Below are 19275 nucleotides of genomic sequence, written 5' to 3' on the forward strand. Positions count from 1 at the left end.
TCTCACAGGCAAAGCGGTAATTCCAGACTCCACCTGACAGCCGTGGCAGGGCTTGAATACTATCACCTCTTATAAAGTTAAATCGCGGCACAGGTGACAACGGGGCTTCATGACCTCTCACCGCCCCGATGATCCTGTAATGTCAGTCTCTGAGGTCAACATGCCTTCAGAATGGTGAACCCATGAAAAGCATCTGGCCCAGACGAAGTACCTGGCCATGTACTGAAAACCTGTGCTAATCAACTGGCTAGAGTGTTCACTGAGATTGTTAACCTCTCACTTTGGCAATCTGAGTTACCTGCCTGTTTCAAGCAGGCTTCAATACTGGTGCCCAAGGAGAACATGGTGACCTGCCTCAACGACAATCATCCAGTAGCACAGTGATGAAGTGTTTTGAGATGAAACACATCAACTACTGGCTGAGAAGCGACTTAAATCCACTCTAGTTTACCTACTGCAGCAACAGGTCCACAGTTGATGCTATCCACAGGCTCTTCACTCAACCCTGGAACATCAGGACAGCAAAGGTGCATACATCAGGACGCTCTTTATCAATTACAACTCAGCATTCAATACCATCATCCCCTCAAAACTAATCAATAAGCTTCAAGACCTTGGCCTCAATACCTCTTCGTACAACTGGATCCTTGATTTCCTCACTTGCAGAGCACAGTCAGTTCGGATTGGCAACAACATCTCCTCCACAACCTCCACAAGCACAGGTTCACTACGAGGCTGTGTGCTTAGCCTCCTGTTCTACTCACTTTACACTTATGACTGTGTGGCTAAACACAGCTTCAATACCATAATCAAATTTGCTAATGACACCAATGTCGTAGGCTAAATCAAATGCGGTAATGAATAAGGGAGATTGAAAACCTGGCTGAGTGGTGCCTTCTTATTCAATGTCAACAAGACCAAGGAGTTGATTACTGACTTCAGGAGGAGGAAACTGCAGGAGTCCTCATTGGAGGATCAGAGGTGGAGAGGTTCAGCAACTTCTAAATTCCTCAGTATTATTATTTTGGAGGTCCGCCCTTTGGCCCAGCATGCAAGTTCAATTATGAAGAAAGCACGGCAGTGCCTCTACTTCCTTAGGAGTTTGCCAAGAATCTGCATGTCATCTAACACTCTGGCAAACTTCTAGATGTGTATAATGAGGAGCATATTGACTGGCTGCATCACAGCCTGGTATGGAAAAAATATCAATGCCCTTGAAAAGAAAATCCTACAGAAAAAAGTAGTGAATACGGCCCAGTCCGTCACAAGTAAATCGCTCCCCACCATTAAGCACATCTACATGAAATGTTGTTACAGGAAAACAGAATCCATCATCAGGGACTCCCACCACCCAAGACATCCCCTCTTCTCGCTGCTGCCATCAGGAAGAAGGTACAGAAGCCTTAGGACTAACACAACAAGGTTCAGGAAAAGTTGTTACCCCTCAGCCATCAGGCTCTTGAATCAAAGGAGATAACTTCGCTTGCCCCATCATTGAAATGTTCCCACAACCTATCCACTCATTTTCAAGGATGCTACATCTCATGTTCTCAATAGTTATTGCTCATTTATTTATTTTTGTTATTTCTTTCTACTTGGATTTTCACAGCTTGTTTCTTTTGCATACTGGTGTGGTCTTTCATTGATTCTACTATGGATTCACTGAGAATGCCCACAAAAAAATGAATCTCAGGGTTGTTTATGGTCACGTATATGTACTTCGATAGTATATTTACTTTGGACTTTGAAACACTGGGCTGCTCTGCTGGCCATTCCCAGAGATGCAAAATAAGACAACATTGACAGCTGCTGGAAGACATACTTTAGCCTATCTGAAACCTGCCCTGCTTCCAGTGCAAGGAACTGGTTACAGCAAAAAGCCACAGACAAACATTCCAATGTGCAGGAATGCACTCATCGAGTCACTGAAGCTGCCACAATGATTCTTCAGGGGAAAAAGTCAGGATTAGGTTCTCCCACCACTGGAAAATGCAGAACATAACTGTAAAAACCTGTCAAGTTAATCATGATGAATGTTGCTTGGGAATATAAGTTTGATGCCATGTCAAAAGAATGTCCATAATGTAGGCAAATGTAAACATATACTTGGTATACTGAATGGACAACACAACATCTTGGACTATACAAGTGTATATTTAATAAAAATATATCCTAGAGAAAAAATAATCAAATGGAGAAACCAGGAGGCAATATATGTGTTCTATACGTCTACTGGCGCAGCAGTAAACCAGGCAGAGCACCAACAAATTTTCACACTTAACTGCACATAATGCAAGCTGTTCTCCAAGTTGTACTTAAATAATGTAGAATATTATTGTCTTTGTTTTTTTTCTTCCCCATAAAATGGGCAGAACATAATACAACAGTAAGACCTAGGAGCAGAATTAGGCCATTCAATCCATCAAGGCTGGTTTGCCATTTGATCATCGCCAATTTATTTTCCTTTTCAACTCCCTTATCCTGCTTTCTCCACATAACCTTTGACCCTATTACTGAGTATGCACCTCCACCAACCAAGTCTGCCTGTAGCCTTTGTCAAAGCTGTATAAAAGACCAACCACAGCCACAGCTCAGACAACCAGCAGGCCTGCTCGCCAAGGCATTTGACTGCAACAGAAAGTTGATCTTGGCAAGCTATTAAAGTTCCCCGACTTCATCGCATCATCATCCCTCTGGCCTTACATGGTCATTCTGTCAGAAACCTCGATACAACTGACAGTTTCTTGGGAAGATTGGATTGAAGAGGAATTTGAACGCAAGAAAGCCAAATACCAGGAGCAGGTAGAGCAGTGCCAGATACGGGTGGGGTGTATGATGTGAGCCTGTGGAGTTGGAGCGTAGACGTTTTCCTGGCAGAACCTACTCTCTCATTGGCATTACAGGGGCTGCAAAGAAAAAAGCCATCAGGACCTTCTCAGAGGCTTTGAGTGGGGCTCCAGATGGCTCTGGACCAAGAGGTGTGACCTGTGGACCAATGCTGTTGGGACACATGCCAGGGCCTGATGAGCCCTGGCTGAGTATTCTAGGTGAGAATGTCTGACTGCAAACACCCCATGAACCCAGGCTACATCACTGATGCTATGTCCCAATGCATCCTAGGATGTATCTCAGCATTAAGAACACATCTACCAAAATGAAGTACTAACTTCTCTTTCATGGAATTGAAAGATATTGAGGCTATGGTCTAAGAGTCTCAAATCAAATTATGACTTTTTGCCCTTCTCTTTGTGCTACCTTGACATACTCCTGTTTCAAAGTAATCTATATGAATGGCATGCACAGTTTTTTTCCCATTATATCTCAGCATATTTCACAATAAATTAATTACCGATGACCTTGCAACCAATTCAACTATAAAAATCTACGCACTACTGCAGAGTGTATTCCAAGTATACACTTAAGCACAATGAGTTTCATTTTTTCCATCAGGTGCTGCTATTCTCCTATCCTAACTGTTTTACACTTAACATTTAGTTTTCTTGTTCCAAACTTGATTGTCTCAGTCACTTTATCACACACAGTTTATTAAATAAATAGCAAGCACACAACTTGGTCCACACCTTCAATGATACTCAAACCCATGCTCGAAGATTGCAAACATTTCTTTCAAAGTTCCTTTAATTTTGGCACCAATTATCTTTGCCTAACCACAAACATAAATTTGTAACGTTGGTATTCTCCCTTATCTATGTCAAAACTTTCCCCACATCAGGCTATATTTATAACATACTTCTAGTTCAACTACGCAATCTGATATTTAAATCCTATCTTTAAGAAGTACTTAATTGTCCTCAATGAAAATCATTTAATGTTTCTGAAGTAGCAGTCAGCAAATCAGTACAGTTAAATGCACCTCACATATTAGCCTTCATTAAATGTCAAAACATGAGATTACAAAGCATAATGAATATCCTAATAAAATATATTTCACTGATTTCACAACGCCCAAGAAAACACTTGCAATAATTTAGCACTACAGCTTGTGGAAATACTTCAAGCCTTTCACATGATAAAGTACCTTTGGAGGGTGACCAGAGCACCACTGAAGCAACCGAGGAAAAGATGGAGAAGGAACCCATCTTTTTCTTTCAATAGCACCAAAAAAATTTTAATATCCACCTTTAAACAAAGAAATGAGCTGTAATATTTGAGCCAGACGAATAGATTGCAGGATATAACTACACACGTGTCATGCAAGAACAGATGCAGGTCAAACTGAAGTCTGACAGCTTAGGTTCCATGTTATTTGTGTAGCTTACCCGATTCACAGACAATTGATCCTGGCTTCAACTCGAGCATCATGATAATCATTGAGATATCAGTGGAATAAAGGATCTGGGTCCGGTGTGGAAGAGTCACTGTCCAGAGTTCCGGTGTTGGATGAAGTATATACACCCATCCACCTTTGCTGCATGTAATCCTAGAGCCATATCTCTTTCCAATCAGGTCTGCTGAATGCTTGATGGCGCCATATTTAGTCTGTGTTGCACCACCTTGCTGAACTTTAATCGCAAACATAGAGTCATGACCCAGGAAGACAATGGCAGTGTCACCATTCTGAATGATGTCTTTATACTCCACAAAACTCATTTTTCAAATGGAATGCTAGAACCTTGACAACCTAGAGAAGAACAACAACGTAAAAAATAACATAGTTAACGTTTTTTTAAAAAAATCAAATTAAACATAACTAAACTTTTCAATGTTTCTTACTACTCCAACATAACACAAACTTATATCAAAACATCTGAATGGATCCTGTAGAACGGGTTGTGTATGAAACAGAGTTCACTTTTTCCAAGCTTTGTAGGTAACTGTTTTACATTATATGAGAATAAAATACATGCTTAAGGAAAGAGCAACTGATGATTTTTGAGTCCTGATTAGGGTGTTGGCCTGAAACGTTCACTGTTTACTATATGCTGCCTGACCTGCTGAATTCCTCCAGCATTTTGTGTGTGTGTTGCTTTGATTTCCAGCACTTGTATATTTTCTTATGTTCATTGTTATTATTTTTGATTTGTTTTGCATTTTTCCTCTCACTCGGGGGTAAAGGGAAGCTGTGCCACTGGTCATGATAAGATGGGTTGGGGGTTCTGCCAGTGCTCTGATCAACATTTAACCCTTGATTTAAAAATATACAGAAAGAACTAGGTGGAAAAATTAGATGACTGTTTTCCAAGAATTTCCAAAGTGACTAACAGCAAGGCTATTTGTACTCAGAATTATAAAGGAGAAAATCTTAAACAACTTTATTCAACTTAATGATTAAGCAATCATTATTGTGAAATCCAAAAACTATAGACAGACTGTTCTTCCATACAGTCTACTGTGGTAATCTTCACTGTTTATCATGGGAGTAAACTGAATACACTTCAGCCTTTTGCAGTCTAATCCTGCTATTAAAAGCACACACAAAGAAAATTGCTTGAATTCGCTGGCATTTTCAAAAGCATTCCAAGTCATAATCTTTGCTGAACCACCTCTCTGTATTTTGTTTAGAATAATGGTTTCAAGATTCAAAATTTTTTTTAGATTCCTTTCAAAACAACAATCTATCCTAAATGATGTGCTGAGTTTTTATATTCCTCTCCATACAATGGTCAACATGCCACCAGTTTATCACCATTCCCTAGTACTCGTGACTGATCAAATGCATTGTGCCCACTAGAACACATATCGTTCAATATTAGTAGCAAGGACACCATCTGCAGTGTTTAGGGCATTAAAGAACAAAAACAGATCATGAAATAAAATATCATAATATTGAATGCAATCTCAAATACCACTTTTTAAATTTCCCAATTGCATTTGGGAGCGGAAGAATCAGCACACATAATCACAATGTAGGAAGGCTGCTATCCCATGACAGTTATTAAATAGTCAAGTAAACACCTATTTTTGTTTGGAAAAGATAAAGGAAATGCATTGGCAGAGTTTCAAGTAACACAAAGGAAGATGTACGGAAATTAGGGTTTAACCAGTTAGTTATGTACTCTGAAAGCACATAAACCCTCTGTTGATATTAATATCCAATTGAAAAAAAACAGTAATATACTTCCCATTTTGCTTAATACAACCACACCTTTAAGCCTAGTGAGGTTAAAGTGTGAATTTGAAAATAGTGGAACAAATGAAACAAGATTCAATCTAGCAGGTACAATGAATTATGCAACTTCTCATTACTCGTGTTCTCAAATCACCTTGACCTATTTAGTTGCTCATAATTAACTGGCTTCTCCCTCCTTGCTCTGGTGCTGGGGTTTTTTTAAAGATAATTTTCAACAAACTATTATATTACTTGAGGGTGGGGGGAGGTAAAACAAAAATCAGCACAGCTGAACCCTCCCCTACCCTTTCTCCACCCACTGACGCACTGAATAGCAATCATGTAATTATAGACTTCAACTTGTGATTTCAAAGCTAATGAAAAACTGTAAAACTCCTACCTTGCCCTCTGCTGAGATAAAATAACTCAAGACAGATTAAGAACTAAATGTGACCTTTCTAATCTTATGACTCAGCAGCACGTTGCACACACTAGATCAGTAATCAGGAAAGTTGAAGTATATTTTAATAGCAGATTTTTTTTTCTTGCTAGCAATGCTTAAATAGCTCTATTGGACTTGCTATAGTCAGGTTTGAAAAATTAAATAATTTCTGATTCAGTAACTAGAAAACACAACATTGTCAATTAAGCAAAATCTAGAAATAAATGCACTTTGCAGGTGAAAGCTGGTGCCTGGTATTATTTTTAAAGACAGGCTTAATAATACAAATTATTATCCATACTTCTGTCTATCATAGCTTAGAACATAATATCTACCATGATGAATATGTTAACAAAACTTTACACTTCGTTTTCTGTTGCAGCAGGAAACTAGAGCCAATGTAAGTGCTTTAATCAGCTTGGGAAGCTCAATTCCAGTATCAAATGCACTAAAACATTCATTAGGACCATTAGTAGATAGACAGTGATGTAACAGTCAAATAATGGCAGTGGTGTCTGTCCCTAGTATGAAATGTTTTCCCATGCATTATAAGGCAATAGCCAAACGCTACGGTCCAGGGAACTTATTATCAAGGCAGAAATTTAATTGGAAATCTTACAAAGAAGCAAGGATACAATTTATGGCTCAATTACTTTTATTTCTTAGATGATGCAGAAGTACTCAAGCACATTTTCAGACATTTCTGTTACAAATTTCCCTAAGAAGCGATATACTTCTGTAGAGAATGATGCTAGCCAAATTATAAATAGGCTTTTCTCTTGCACTCCAAATTAGTCATCCAAAAATCAACATATTGTCACCTCACCTAAACGTTTGAGCTTTTCATCCAATTAACTTGCTGGAGCAAAGCTGGTCAACAACAACATCCATATATGCACTCCCTATAGAAGTGGCGAGTTATTTTTGATATGTCATGCAAGATATTAGAGGTCATATTAATTACTGCAATTGGTTTACCTAGGTTGAATTCTTGCTACTGATACCATTCAGATCCTGTCACAGTACACAATGCCATGCATTGGCTAAACCCAACTTTATCTAATGAAATCTATTTTCTGAAGGCCTAACAAAGTTAGCATGATTTTTTTTAAAAAAAGCACAAGCAGTGTTTTAAAATTACCTTACTAAATAGTTCCTGAAACTGCAAACTCAAGACACACACACGCAGAACAGAACCTGAATTAATAATTTTTTATAGCTAAATTTCTATGACCTAGGTAATATCAATTCTGACTATATTTCTCATCTAACAGTTGGAGCTGCTTGTTATTCAGGAAGGAAGTGCTTCACCTGACTTTGGAAAGCCTTTTTGCCACCCATAAGACGCAAATCAGGAATGTGATTCACTGTACCTTGACAGTTGCAGCTCTAATAGAACATTAAAAGCTCAAAAACTATCCAGTATAGAGCAGTCTGCATTCCATCAACTATTTTAAGCATTGCTTTTCTCCAGTTCTCTATTGCGATGCTGCAGTACTCATTATTTACAGCTCACTAAAGCTGCCAGAGCAACATCCCCTAAATCTGTGCCTTTCACCAAAAAGAAAGGATGGGCAAAAGGAGCAGATACACGGGAAAACTATTCTCCATGTCACAAACTATCCTCACTTGGAATACTTCAGAATTCAGCATCAGGTTTAATATCATTGGCATATACAGGAAATTTGTTGTTTTGAGGCAGCAGCACATTGCAATACATAATAAAGACTATACAACAAGAAATGTATTTTAAATTAAATAAGTAATCCAAAAGGAGAGCCAAAAAATTGAGATAGTGTACATAGGTTCAATATCCATTCAGAAATCTGACGGCAGAGGGAAAGAAGCTGTTCCTAAAATGTTGAGTGTGTGTCTTCAGGCTCCTGTACTTCCATCTTGATGGTAGCAATAAGAAGACAGCATGTCCTGGTTGATGGGGAGGAGAGGTCCCCTAATGATGGATGCTGCCTTTTGAAGGATGCTGGGAACGCTGGTGTCCAGGATGGAGCTGGCTGAGCTTGCAGCTTTTTCAGATCCTGTGCAGTGGCCTGTCCTTACTAGACAGTGATGCAGCCAGTTAGAATGCTCTCCACATCACCAGGTTAAAATCTCGGAACATCGTACCCAACATTGTGGGAATTCAGCACACAAAATGTACCAAGTGAGGAAGACAGCACACCACCACCTTCTCAAGAACAACTTGGAATGGGAAATAAAGCTGTCCTGCCTGGAGAAACTTTAATCATGAGGTGTTTTATTAACTTGCATCACACTTACATTGGAATCTTATACCCATGGTCACAGGATGTTTTGTTAGAGGATTACCACAATCAAATTTTTATTGACTAGTTGCAACACAACTTATTTTGATCAAAAAGGCAAATACTAGAATGCTAGAGCTAACCTACTATATAAAGAACCCAATAACAGAAGTCACTACAAGTGAGAACAGAGAATAACACCAATTCATTATTAGCCAACTCACATGTAAATGAGTAATGAAGTGACAAGCATTTATATTGTAGAGCAGTTTGGTACATCCAGACTAGCCCCAGGACTGCAAGTGCTTCTGAAACATCAAGAGATAATAAGATTGTTGAATATCTTCCAATGCAGAGCTTACTGAGGAAGCAACTTGCTTAAGAGACAAATTACATTACGTTAAGAAACCAGTCATAGTGCAAAACAAGGTGAAACATTTCACAATGGCTATAGCTGAAACTTGGCTAAGGAAATGAAATAGAGGCAACTGCCTGGGAAGGAACCAACAATCTAAATGAATTAAATCAGTGCCATGGTCATTTCTAAAATTACACATAGGTATTCAGAAACAGGTGTGGGCTTCAAGCTTGTTCCACTGTTTAATGAAATCACTTTACCCGCTTACTTCCTGGGCCAATTCTTGCTCTGAACCTAGACAGTCTTAAGTAATTGAAAAATAGTTTTTCTACTTTACATCCCCAACCACCATTAGGTTCCCATCAGTCACCTTATATACAGATACAAGGTCACTTTATTGTCATAGAAAACAATGTATATAAGCTCGCTCAAACAACAGAAAATCTGCAGATGCTGGAAATCCAAGCAACACACACAAAATGCTGGAGGATCTCAGCAGGCCAGGCTGCATCTATGGAAAAGAGCACAGTCGACATTTCAGGCCAAGACGCTTCCTCAGGACAGGAGTCTTCAGTATTTAGTGTTTTATTTCATTATTATTGTGTTCTTTTCGGCATTGCATCTGATCTGGATTAACAATTATTTCGATTTCCTTTACAATTATGTACCGGAATTGACATTAAACAATCTTGAATCTAGATCTAATTAGCTCCCTTCAAAATATTGGGAATTTCAGTCTTTTTTTGTAACCTATAGTAGCTTATGTCTTGCACTGTAGTGCTGAGGTAAAACAAATTTCACAACGTATGTTAGTGCTGATAAATCTGATTCTGATCCTTAACATTTTAAATTTCAATAAGCACAGCTTTATTGTTTGTAATTTAACTACCGGAGTTTGTGAATCATCGAGCACTGCACTCTTCTCTAAACAAAGACATCCTTTGAGATACAATGCTCAAAAGAGCGCAGTTCTCTTGTGAAGGACTGTTTGAAAGTTTACAGCACCAGCACCATGGCAGGAGTTCATGACCACTGGACCAACAGCCACTGTACTGTCGCAACTAACAAGAGCCTTTCCAAATTAGCATTTGCAAAGAATCTCTCAGTTTCTGTCCCAGTAAGCAGAACTGCACAGGTAAGAATGATCATGGCAGATGTGTTAATAAGTTGTAAATGTCATGATTTCCTAGACTGGAAACTACCATCATGACAAAGAACAAAATATCCTCAATTATACAACAGATGGTAGGTGAAGTCACTGCAGGAGATGCAGAAGCTAACTGAGATTCATGGATTCTTCACACTGTCGAGAACATGTGGCTCAAGCAACTATGACACTTCCAAAGACAGCTAATCAAGGACACATAGTGCCTGCTGAAGGAGCACTTCATAGAAGTAAAAACTTGTCTTTCACTATGTGCCACAGTATGCTATCCCCCGTAATCACGTCACACCCCCAGCCCAGCAAAAGTCAAAAACAACAAGGCCTCTGGAGCAGATCAAAACACTGCCAAAATACTAACGTGCAGTCAGAAGTACTTATGTGGCAAATTCATGACTCATGCCTCTCATCTGACTACACAGGGTGATCTCGGATGTTGGAGTCTGCATCATTTTCCACAAAGGAAACATCTGGATGCAGTAATTATGCAAATGGGAGGGAGGCTTTGCATTGTCTGCCAAAGAGAAAACATGGCAAGAGTCTTCCTCAGCTGCCTTCTTCCATAAACTGAAGAGCTCCACCACAGCTGCAATGCAGATTCCACCCAGCAAAAGGCATAATGGAGATGATCTTCATCACAAAGCAAATCCAAAAAGAACGGGGAAAGCAGCATCAACCATAACTGAGCAACAGTGTGCACGTCGTTTCAGAGACACGGACAAATCATCACCTCAAATTACTGAAGTACCACAGTATGCTCTCACTACATTATCCATTAGCAGGATAGGAAATACAATAGAGGCTCCAATCCCAATCATATTCAGTGAATTCCAATAAGCAAGCCGCAGCAAGTCCATGCCCGACTCGAGAAACAATTATTTTATCTGAAGGTCCCATTAGTCTAAGCAATGTCCCAAAAGAACAAGAAACACTTTAAAAAAAAATCACATTGTCAAAGCTTCCATAACATTCTCATCATTATACCAGAATCCTTGGTCCATCAACTCTTAGAACAACTGAGAAGTATCCTTAAAGGCACCAGGTCCTTCAAGCCTCTGACAGTAGCACATTGAGAGCAAATACAAATTGAATATTAATCCAAACAATTTGTAACAGAGAGCATCCGAGTCAGAATTCATTAATCTCCTTCAGAATTGAGAGTGAACAAAAATCATCCTTGATCCCATAGGGCTGGCAAACAAACAGATTCAAAGTCACGCATAGGCAGATTGAGTATAGAAGGCAAATTTTCTTTCCTGACTAATATATATATATATAAACCAGATGTGTTTTCCAACATTCCTGCAGCTGCAATTACCATTACTGGTCATGTGTTTTCCTTTCAACTTAAAGACTTAAATTTACCACATCATACTCTAGTCCAGTAGTTAATTATTATGTTTTTCTACTCTTATTCATGAATGGCTAGGCAAAAATTCCAGTTTTGTTTAAGTCTGAAGCATCTCTGCAGAACACTATAAACACAGAAGATTCTACAGATACTGAAAATCGGGAGACACCCCCCCCAGTCAGGCAGTATCTTTGGAGAGGAGTAAAGAGTCAACATTTCAGGCAGAGTCCAGTCCTGATGAGAGCTCTCAGCCTGAATCGTCGACTCTTCATTCCCTTGCATAGATGCTGCCTGACCTGCAAAGTTCCTCCCAGCATTTTGTTTGTTACGATGGCACAGCTTATTAAAACTGCACAAGATCCATAGGGAAGTTAGACCTAACTCTGCTTTAAATGTCTATCAGTACAAGGCATCTTTTCATTGTACAAACCAGTAATTCAGACCCAAGTATAGGAGAAATGATTGAGGCCTCTATAGATGATGCACAAAATGTTCTCTGCTACTAATGAACAGGGCGGGCAGAGATGAAGCAAATGGAATTCAGTCCAGAGGAGTGTTAAGTAATGTATTTGGGGATGACAAAAAGACAACATACAGACAAGAAATGGGAGGGTACAGAGAGCCTGTTGGGATCTAAGGGCCTGGACACAAGTTTAAATAGCTCGTCTGCTAAGTACAAGTGAGTAAATCAATTTGAAGTCTAGAAAGAAAAATACATTACTAGTAATAGTAATTGAAGCTGCAGGAATATTCATCTGGTCCATCTGTTCATTAGTAAAATAGGTACATTTCCTTCCTCAAGTCTGTCCTATCCAAGAGTCATGTCACTTTTTAGCCAGCGAGCTAGAGCTGAGGATGATTTTCTTTACTCCAATCTCTGGTGGACAAGCACCAAAGATCTGAAACTTGTTTGAATTATTCTACAGTTTGGATCTGGCCACCATGTGCTGAACCTTTTAGGTGCATAAAAGAGGGTTTATTGAAACAGTATGTAGATAATCCAACCAAGGAAAGACTGTACCATAGTTGGGTAGAGTTGTTTTTCCAATCCTGCCAATTTACTCGCAAATGCTTTGACACCGTGCGAAGAGGCACTGTCAGTGCACTGTTGATTGTGGTGTGTCCTCCGAATGCTTGTCCTTTAAATACTTCTCAATCAGCTGATTGGATGTCATTTCAGAAACTAAATCTGAATACTAATTGCTGAAACTAAAACTAAACTAAAAAAAACTGTTTCCAAAATACCACCCAATCAGCTGACTGAAAAGTATATAAAGACCAAGCATTCGGGGGACACATCACAATCAACAGTGCACTGATGAAGTTTCCTCACAAGGTGATGAAACATTTGCAAGTAAATTGCCAAGATCAGAGAACAACTCAACCCAGCCATCGACCACTCGAGCTACACATCTTCTGATGTATCGCCAACTACTCCAAAGTGTGTATATATATACCATTAGTTTTAGAATAGCTACAATCCTGGATCTGGAAGGAAAGTACTAAATTGGGTGAAGGCAAATTACAACATAGTTGGGTAGGAGGTGGAGAGAGTAGGCTCAGGGCTGCTGTTGTGATTGAGCAAGTCCACATCTGATATGTGGGAGTTACTTATGTATGAACTTCTTGGAATTCAGGACCAGCACATTGGATAAGAGATTTGACAAATTTAGCCAAAAATAAAAAAGCATATGTAAGGTTTAGGAAGCTGAAAACAGACAGGACCCTGAAGAAAGCTGAAAGAACTCAAATAGAGTTTAAGTTCAAATAGGCTCAAGAAAGGCTCTAAAAATAAACCAGAAAATTATAGGCCAGTAATCCTGACATCAGTAGTGGGAAAGTTATTGGAAGGTATTCTGAGGGATCGCATATATAAGTATTTGAATAGACATAGACATGGCTTTGTGTGTGGTAGATCATGTCTAACCAATCTTAAGAGTTTTTCAAGGAAACTACCAGAAAGTTGATGACTTGATGAAGGCAAAGCTGTGGATGGTTTCTACATGGACTTTAGGAAGACATTTGACGAGGTCCTGCTTAGGAAGCTGGTCAAGAAGGTTCAGTCGCTCGGCATTCAAGATCAGGTAGTAAACTGGATTACACATTGGCTTTGTGGGAGAAGCCACAGAGTAGATAGTTGCCTCTGTGACTGGAGGCCTGTGACTAGTGGAGTGCTGCAGGGATCAGTGCTGGGTCCATTGTTGTTTGTCAATGATCTGGATGAAGGTGTGGTTAACTGGATCAGCAAATATGTGGATAACGCCAAGATTAGGTGATGTAACGGAAAGTGAGGAAGACTACCTTGGCTTGGAGCAGGATATGGACCAGCTGGAAAAATGGGCTAAAAAATGGCAGATGGAATTTAATGCAGACAAGTGTGAGTGTTGCACTTTGGGAGGACCGACCAGATTAGATCTTACACAGTGAACAGTAGGGCAGTGGTCCCCAACCTCCGGGCCACGGACCGATACCGATCTGCCAAGCATGCAGGGGTGCAGTACTAGCCGGGGTGCACCCAGCACATCTTTAAGAAAAATGCCGAAATAAACAAGCTAATTACTTGGGTGCCGCCCAGCACGTAAATGTCGGCCCAGATCAGAGGCGATTGGCCATCTTGGCCCTTCTAATCCATGCCGAACATTTACTCTCACCTAGTCCCACTGGCCCGCACTCAGCCCATAACCCTCCATTCCTTTCCTGCTCATATACCTATCCAATTTTGCTTTAAATGACAATACCGAACCTGCCTCTACCACTTCTACTGGAAGCTCGTTCCACACAGCTACCACTCTCTGAGTAAAGAAATTCCCCTCATGTTACCCTTAAACTTTTGCCCCCTAAGTCTCAACGTGTCCTCTTGTTTGAATCTCCCCTACTCTCAATGGAAAAAGCCTATCCATGTCAACTCGATCTATCCCTCTCATAATTTTAAATACCTCTATCAAGTCCCCCTCAACCTTCTACACTCCAAAGAATAAAGACCTAACTTGTTCAATCTTTCCCTATAACTTAGGTGCTGAAACCCAGGTAACATACTAGTAAATCTTCTCTGCAGTCTCTCTATTTTGTTGACATCTTTCCTATAATTCAGTGACCAGAACTGTACACAATACTCCAAATTCGGCCTTACCAATGCCTTGTACAATTTTAACATTACATCACAACTCCTATACTCAATGCTCTGATTTATAAAAGCCAACATACCAAAAGCTTTCTTCACCACCCTATCCACATGAGATTCTACCTTCAGGGAACTATGCACCATTATTCCTAGTTCTACTGCATTCTTCAATGCCCTACCATTTTGCCATGTATGTCCTATTTGGATTATTCCTACCAAAATGTAGCACCTCACACTTATCAGCATTAAACTCCATCTGCCATCGCACAGCCCACTCTTCTAACTGGCCTAGATCTCTCTGCAAACTTTGAAACCTACTTCATTATCCACAACGCCACCTACCTTAGTATCATCTGCATACTTACTAATCCAATTTACCACCCCATCATCCAGATCATTAATGTATATGACAGACAACATTGGACCCAGTACAGATCCCTGAGGCATACCACTAGTCACCGGCCTCCAACCTGACAAACAGTTATCCACCACTGCTCTCTGGCACCTCCCATCCAGCCACTGTTGAATCCAATTTTACTACTTCAATATCAATACCTAACGATTGAACCTTCCTAACCAACCTTCCATGCAGAACCTTGTCAAAGGCCTTACTGAAATCCATATAGACAACATCCATTGCTTTACCCTCGTCAACTTTCCTCGTAACCTATTCAAAAAATTCAATAAGATTTGTCAAACATGACCTTCCACTTACAAATCCATGTTGACTGTTCCTAATCAGACCCCGTCTATCCAGATAATTATATATACCATCTCTAAGAATACTTTCCATTAATTTACCCACCACTAAAGTGGATAATTGCCAGATCCTGATGCTATCTATTCCAGGTTATTCAGAGAGGGAACAGAAGAAATTGTTGGAGAATTGAAAGTGATCTTCCTATCCTCTCTAGTCACAGACAAGGTCCCAGAGGACTGAGGAATAGCAAATGTTGTTCCTCTGTTTAAGGGCAACATAGAAAACCTACAGCATAATACAGGCCCTTCGGTCCACAATGCAGTGCCGAACATGTACTTACTTTAGAAATTACCTAGGGTTACCCCATAGCACTCTATTTTTTCTAAGCTCCATGTACCTATCCAGGAGTCTCTTAAAAGGCCCCATCATATCTGCCTCCACCACCATTGCTGCCTATTCCACGCACTCACCACTCTCTGCATAAAAAACATCCCTGACGTCTCCTCTGTACCTACTTCCAAGCACCTTAAACCTGTGCCCTCTCGTGTTAGCCATTTCAGCCCTGGGAAAAAACCTCTGACTATCCACATGATCAATGCCTCTCAACAACATGTACACCTTTCTCAGGTCACCTCTCATCCTCTGTTGCTCCAAAGAGAAAAGGCTGAGTTCACTCAACCTATTCTTGTAAGGCATGCTCCCCAATCCAGATAACATCCTTGTAAATCTCCTCTGCACCCTTTCTATGGCTTCCACATCCTTCCTGTAGTGAGGCAACCAGAACTGAGCACAGTACTCCAAGTGGGGTCTGACCAGGGTCCTGTATAGCTGCAACATTACCTCTCGGCTCTTAAACTCAGTCCCATGGTTGATGAAGGCCAATGCACCGCATGCCTTCTTAACCACAGAGCCAACCTGTGCAACATGGTTATTCCAGCTTAATATTGGCCTATCAGCCTTAGGGAAGCTATTGGAGAGGATCCTTAGGAATGGGATTTACTGGCATTTGGAAAAGCATGGGCTTATTAGAAACAGTCACATGGCCTTGCACAGGGCAGGTCACAGCTTACAAATAGATTTAATTTTTTCAGGAGATAATGAAGATGATTGATGAGGGTAGGACAGTGGATGACATCTGCATGGCCTTTAGGAAGACATTTGATAAGGTCGGCTGATCCAGAAATTAAAGTCTTGGACTTCATGGTGACTTGGTAGATTGGATTGAAATCTGACTAGCCACAGAAGACATAAGACAGTACTAGAAAGATCATCTGTATTAGGAGGTCTGTAGTTGTGTTCCTTAGGGATCAGTGCCAGGACCTCTGCTGTGTGTGATATGTATACATGATTTGGATGAAACTGTGCATGGAAAGATTAGTAAGTTTGCAGTCAACACAAAAATTCTGTTTAGTGAAGAAGGTTGTGAAAGGACAGAGCACAACATAGATCAGCTGGAGAATGGGTGCAGAAACGCAGCTGGTGGGCGTGAGAGATGTTACACTTTGGAAGGTCAAATGCAAGGGGAAAGTATACAATAAATGACAGACCTTAAATGAACATTAAAATGCAGAGGGACCTTGCGGTGCAGATCCAGAGCTCCCAAAAGAGGCAAAGTAGACAGGGTGGTAAAGAACACGTAGAGCATACTTGTCTTCATCAGTCGAGTAGAAAGTTTGAAAGTTATGTTGCAACCTTATAAAACTTCAGTTAGGCCACGTTTGGAACACTGTGCAGTTCTGGTCACTGCAGGACAGACTGGAAGCTTTGGAGGGGGTGCAAAAGAGGATTAAATTGTATTAGCTGTGAGGAGCGGTTAGACTAGCTTGGATTGTGGAGGCTGACAGGAGACCTAAGCAAAGTATATAAAATCATGAGAAGCGTAGTTATGGTAGATAGCCAGTGTCTTTCTCCCAGGGGGGGCGCAAATACAGGAGGGCATACATTTATGGTATGGGGGGGGGGTGGAGAGAACATTTAATGGAGATAAGTGGGACAAGTTTTTTTCCTATAAAAACAGAAAGGTGGATGCCTGGAACTTACTGCTAGGAGCTGGGGAATCAGACAGTGATGGAAGGAAATATGATAGTAATGTTTGAAAGGCATTCAAGTAGATACATGAACATTCCTGATTTAAAGGGATATGAATCATGTACCAGCAGATGAGATTAGTCTGAACTGGCCCCATGGTTGGCACAGACATCATGTGTCAAAGATGGTGAAGGCAGAAAAATTCAACATATTTAAAAAGTCATTGGATATGCACTTGTCAGTGCAAGATAAAGGGTTTCAGACCAAAACCAAACACGATTAGGCCGACGTTCCTTTTTGACCAGTGTGAATGTGATGCCTCCATTAGCTCCTTATGTGCTCTGCTTTTCTATGATTGAAAGCACAACTCACAGAATCAGAGCCATTTAAGTTTGATTTTCTGCAACACAATTCACTTAAAAGTGCCAGCACTATCGCAAGACCAAAAGACCTTGTTCTGATACACACACAAAATAATTATTGTTGACCAATTGTAACAACTGAATCACCAGAACACTAAGAACATGATGGAACACTCATTTCTGAACCAGAAGGTTGTGAGTTCAACTCCCACTCCAAATACTCAAGGACAATAACCTATAATAACACCCTCATAAAACCGGAGTCAAGAGAGGCCAGTTTTCAAATATGTTAAACTAAAACCTTGTCTTCTATCTAAAAAAGGCACAAAGATCACCTTTCATTACTTTGAGGAATTACTGTCCCTCAGTAATAGTGAAAAACTGGAGAAAAGTGCATAGCAGAGTATTCCAAGAGTTAGTTCTAGAACCAGTTCAATCTTTAATGTACATTTCAATGATATACACGTGGGTGCAGACAAAATTTACATAATTTTAGATAACTCAAATCAGAGGGAGGAAAGTCAATCAAAAATACTAAGCTCTTCCAGTATGATAATAAAGATAGATTATATGCTTTAAAAAATTAAACAATGTGCTACAAATGGTCAGGTCAGGCAGTTCTCTATGAAGAGAAGAATTTCAGGTCAAAGAGCTTGTTTTTTCGTGATGGTGTATTCCTTGTCACCGGCCTGCAAACAAAATTCTAATCACCAGCCTTTTCTTTGAACAGGATGTAATTTTATAATGACATCAAGTGGGAACATTATCTTGGAGGAAGAATGAGCACACGCCCAAAATGCTAGAGGAACTCAGCAGGTCGTACAGCATCTATGGAAGGAAATGAACAGTAAAGGTTTCGGGCCAGATTCTTCAATCAGCACTAGGGTCTCGGGAGGAAAAGTCGAATATTCATTTCCCTCCACAGAGGGTGATCTGCTGAGCTCCTCCAGCATTTTGTGTGTGTTGCTCAAAATTGCTGCAACTGCAGAATTTCTTGTACTCGAATGATCTCTTAATAGCAGAATAAAAGACATTTAATCTGAATAACAGCAGAGTACACTTTGCGCTCTACAACATGTGTGTAGAAATGCTGCTGTACTTTGTTTATCAAGTAATGCACTTCTATACAAAAGGCGGGACAGCAGCCGCACAAGATGCCGGCCATTAGCACACTGGTACATTCACTAGCCGTGATCTGTTCCTGCCAGACTCAGCACACAAGCTCCCACGACCGGACAACACACAATCAAACCGATAACTCGTTAAATCTCGGAGGATCGTTCAACAAGAACCAAAACTCACCGACAACCTCACACATGCACCCCCAAGTCTGGACGCGCGAATATGACGTCTCGACCTTCTTCGATTCGTCGCTCGACGATGACGTTGGACACATCCTCTCCGACACGCTCCGCTTTGA

General features: G+C 40.3%; 1 protein-coding gene across 1 annotated transcript in view; it reads right to left on the minus strand.

Annotated features, from left to right (window-relative positions):
• Nucleotides 1–19256, minus strand: part of trmt61a (tRNA methyltransferase 61A) — a 56202-nt gene extending 36946 nt beyond the window's left edge. The window contains exons 1-2 of the mRNA XM_059958694.1: nucleotides 19158–19256; nucleotides 4281–4642 (exon numbers count right to left, since the gene is read on the minus strand). Of these exons, the coding sequence (XP_059814677.1) occupies nucleotides 4281–4611 (331 nt within the window). The 5' untranslated portion in view covers nucleotides 4612–4642; nucleotides 19158–19256. The remainder of the gene's footprint in view (nucleotides 1–4280; nucleotides 4643–19157) is intronic.
• Nucleotides 19257–19275: the final 19 nt, after the last annotated feature.

The sequence above is a fragment of the Hypanus sabinus genome, chromosome 2 (assembly GCF_030144855.1).
Source record: "Hypanus sabinus isolate sHypSab1 chromosome 2, sHypSab1.hap1, whole genome shotgun sequence".
Classification (NCBI taxonomy): Eukaryota; Metazoa; Chordata; class Chondrichthyes; order Myliobatiformes; family Dasyatidae; genus Hypanus; species Hypanus sabinus.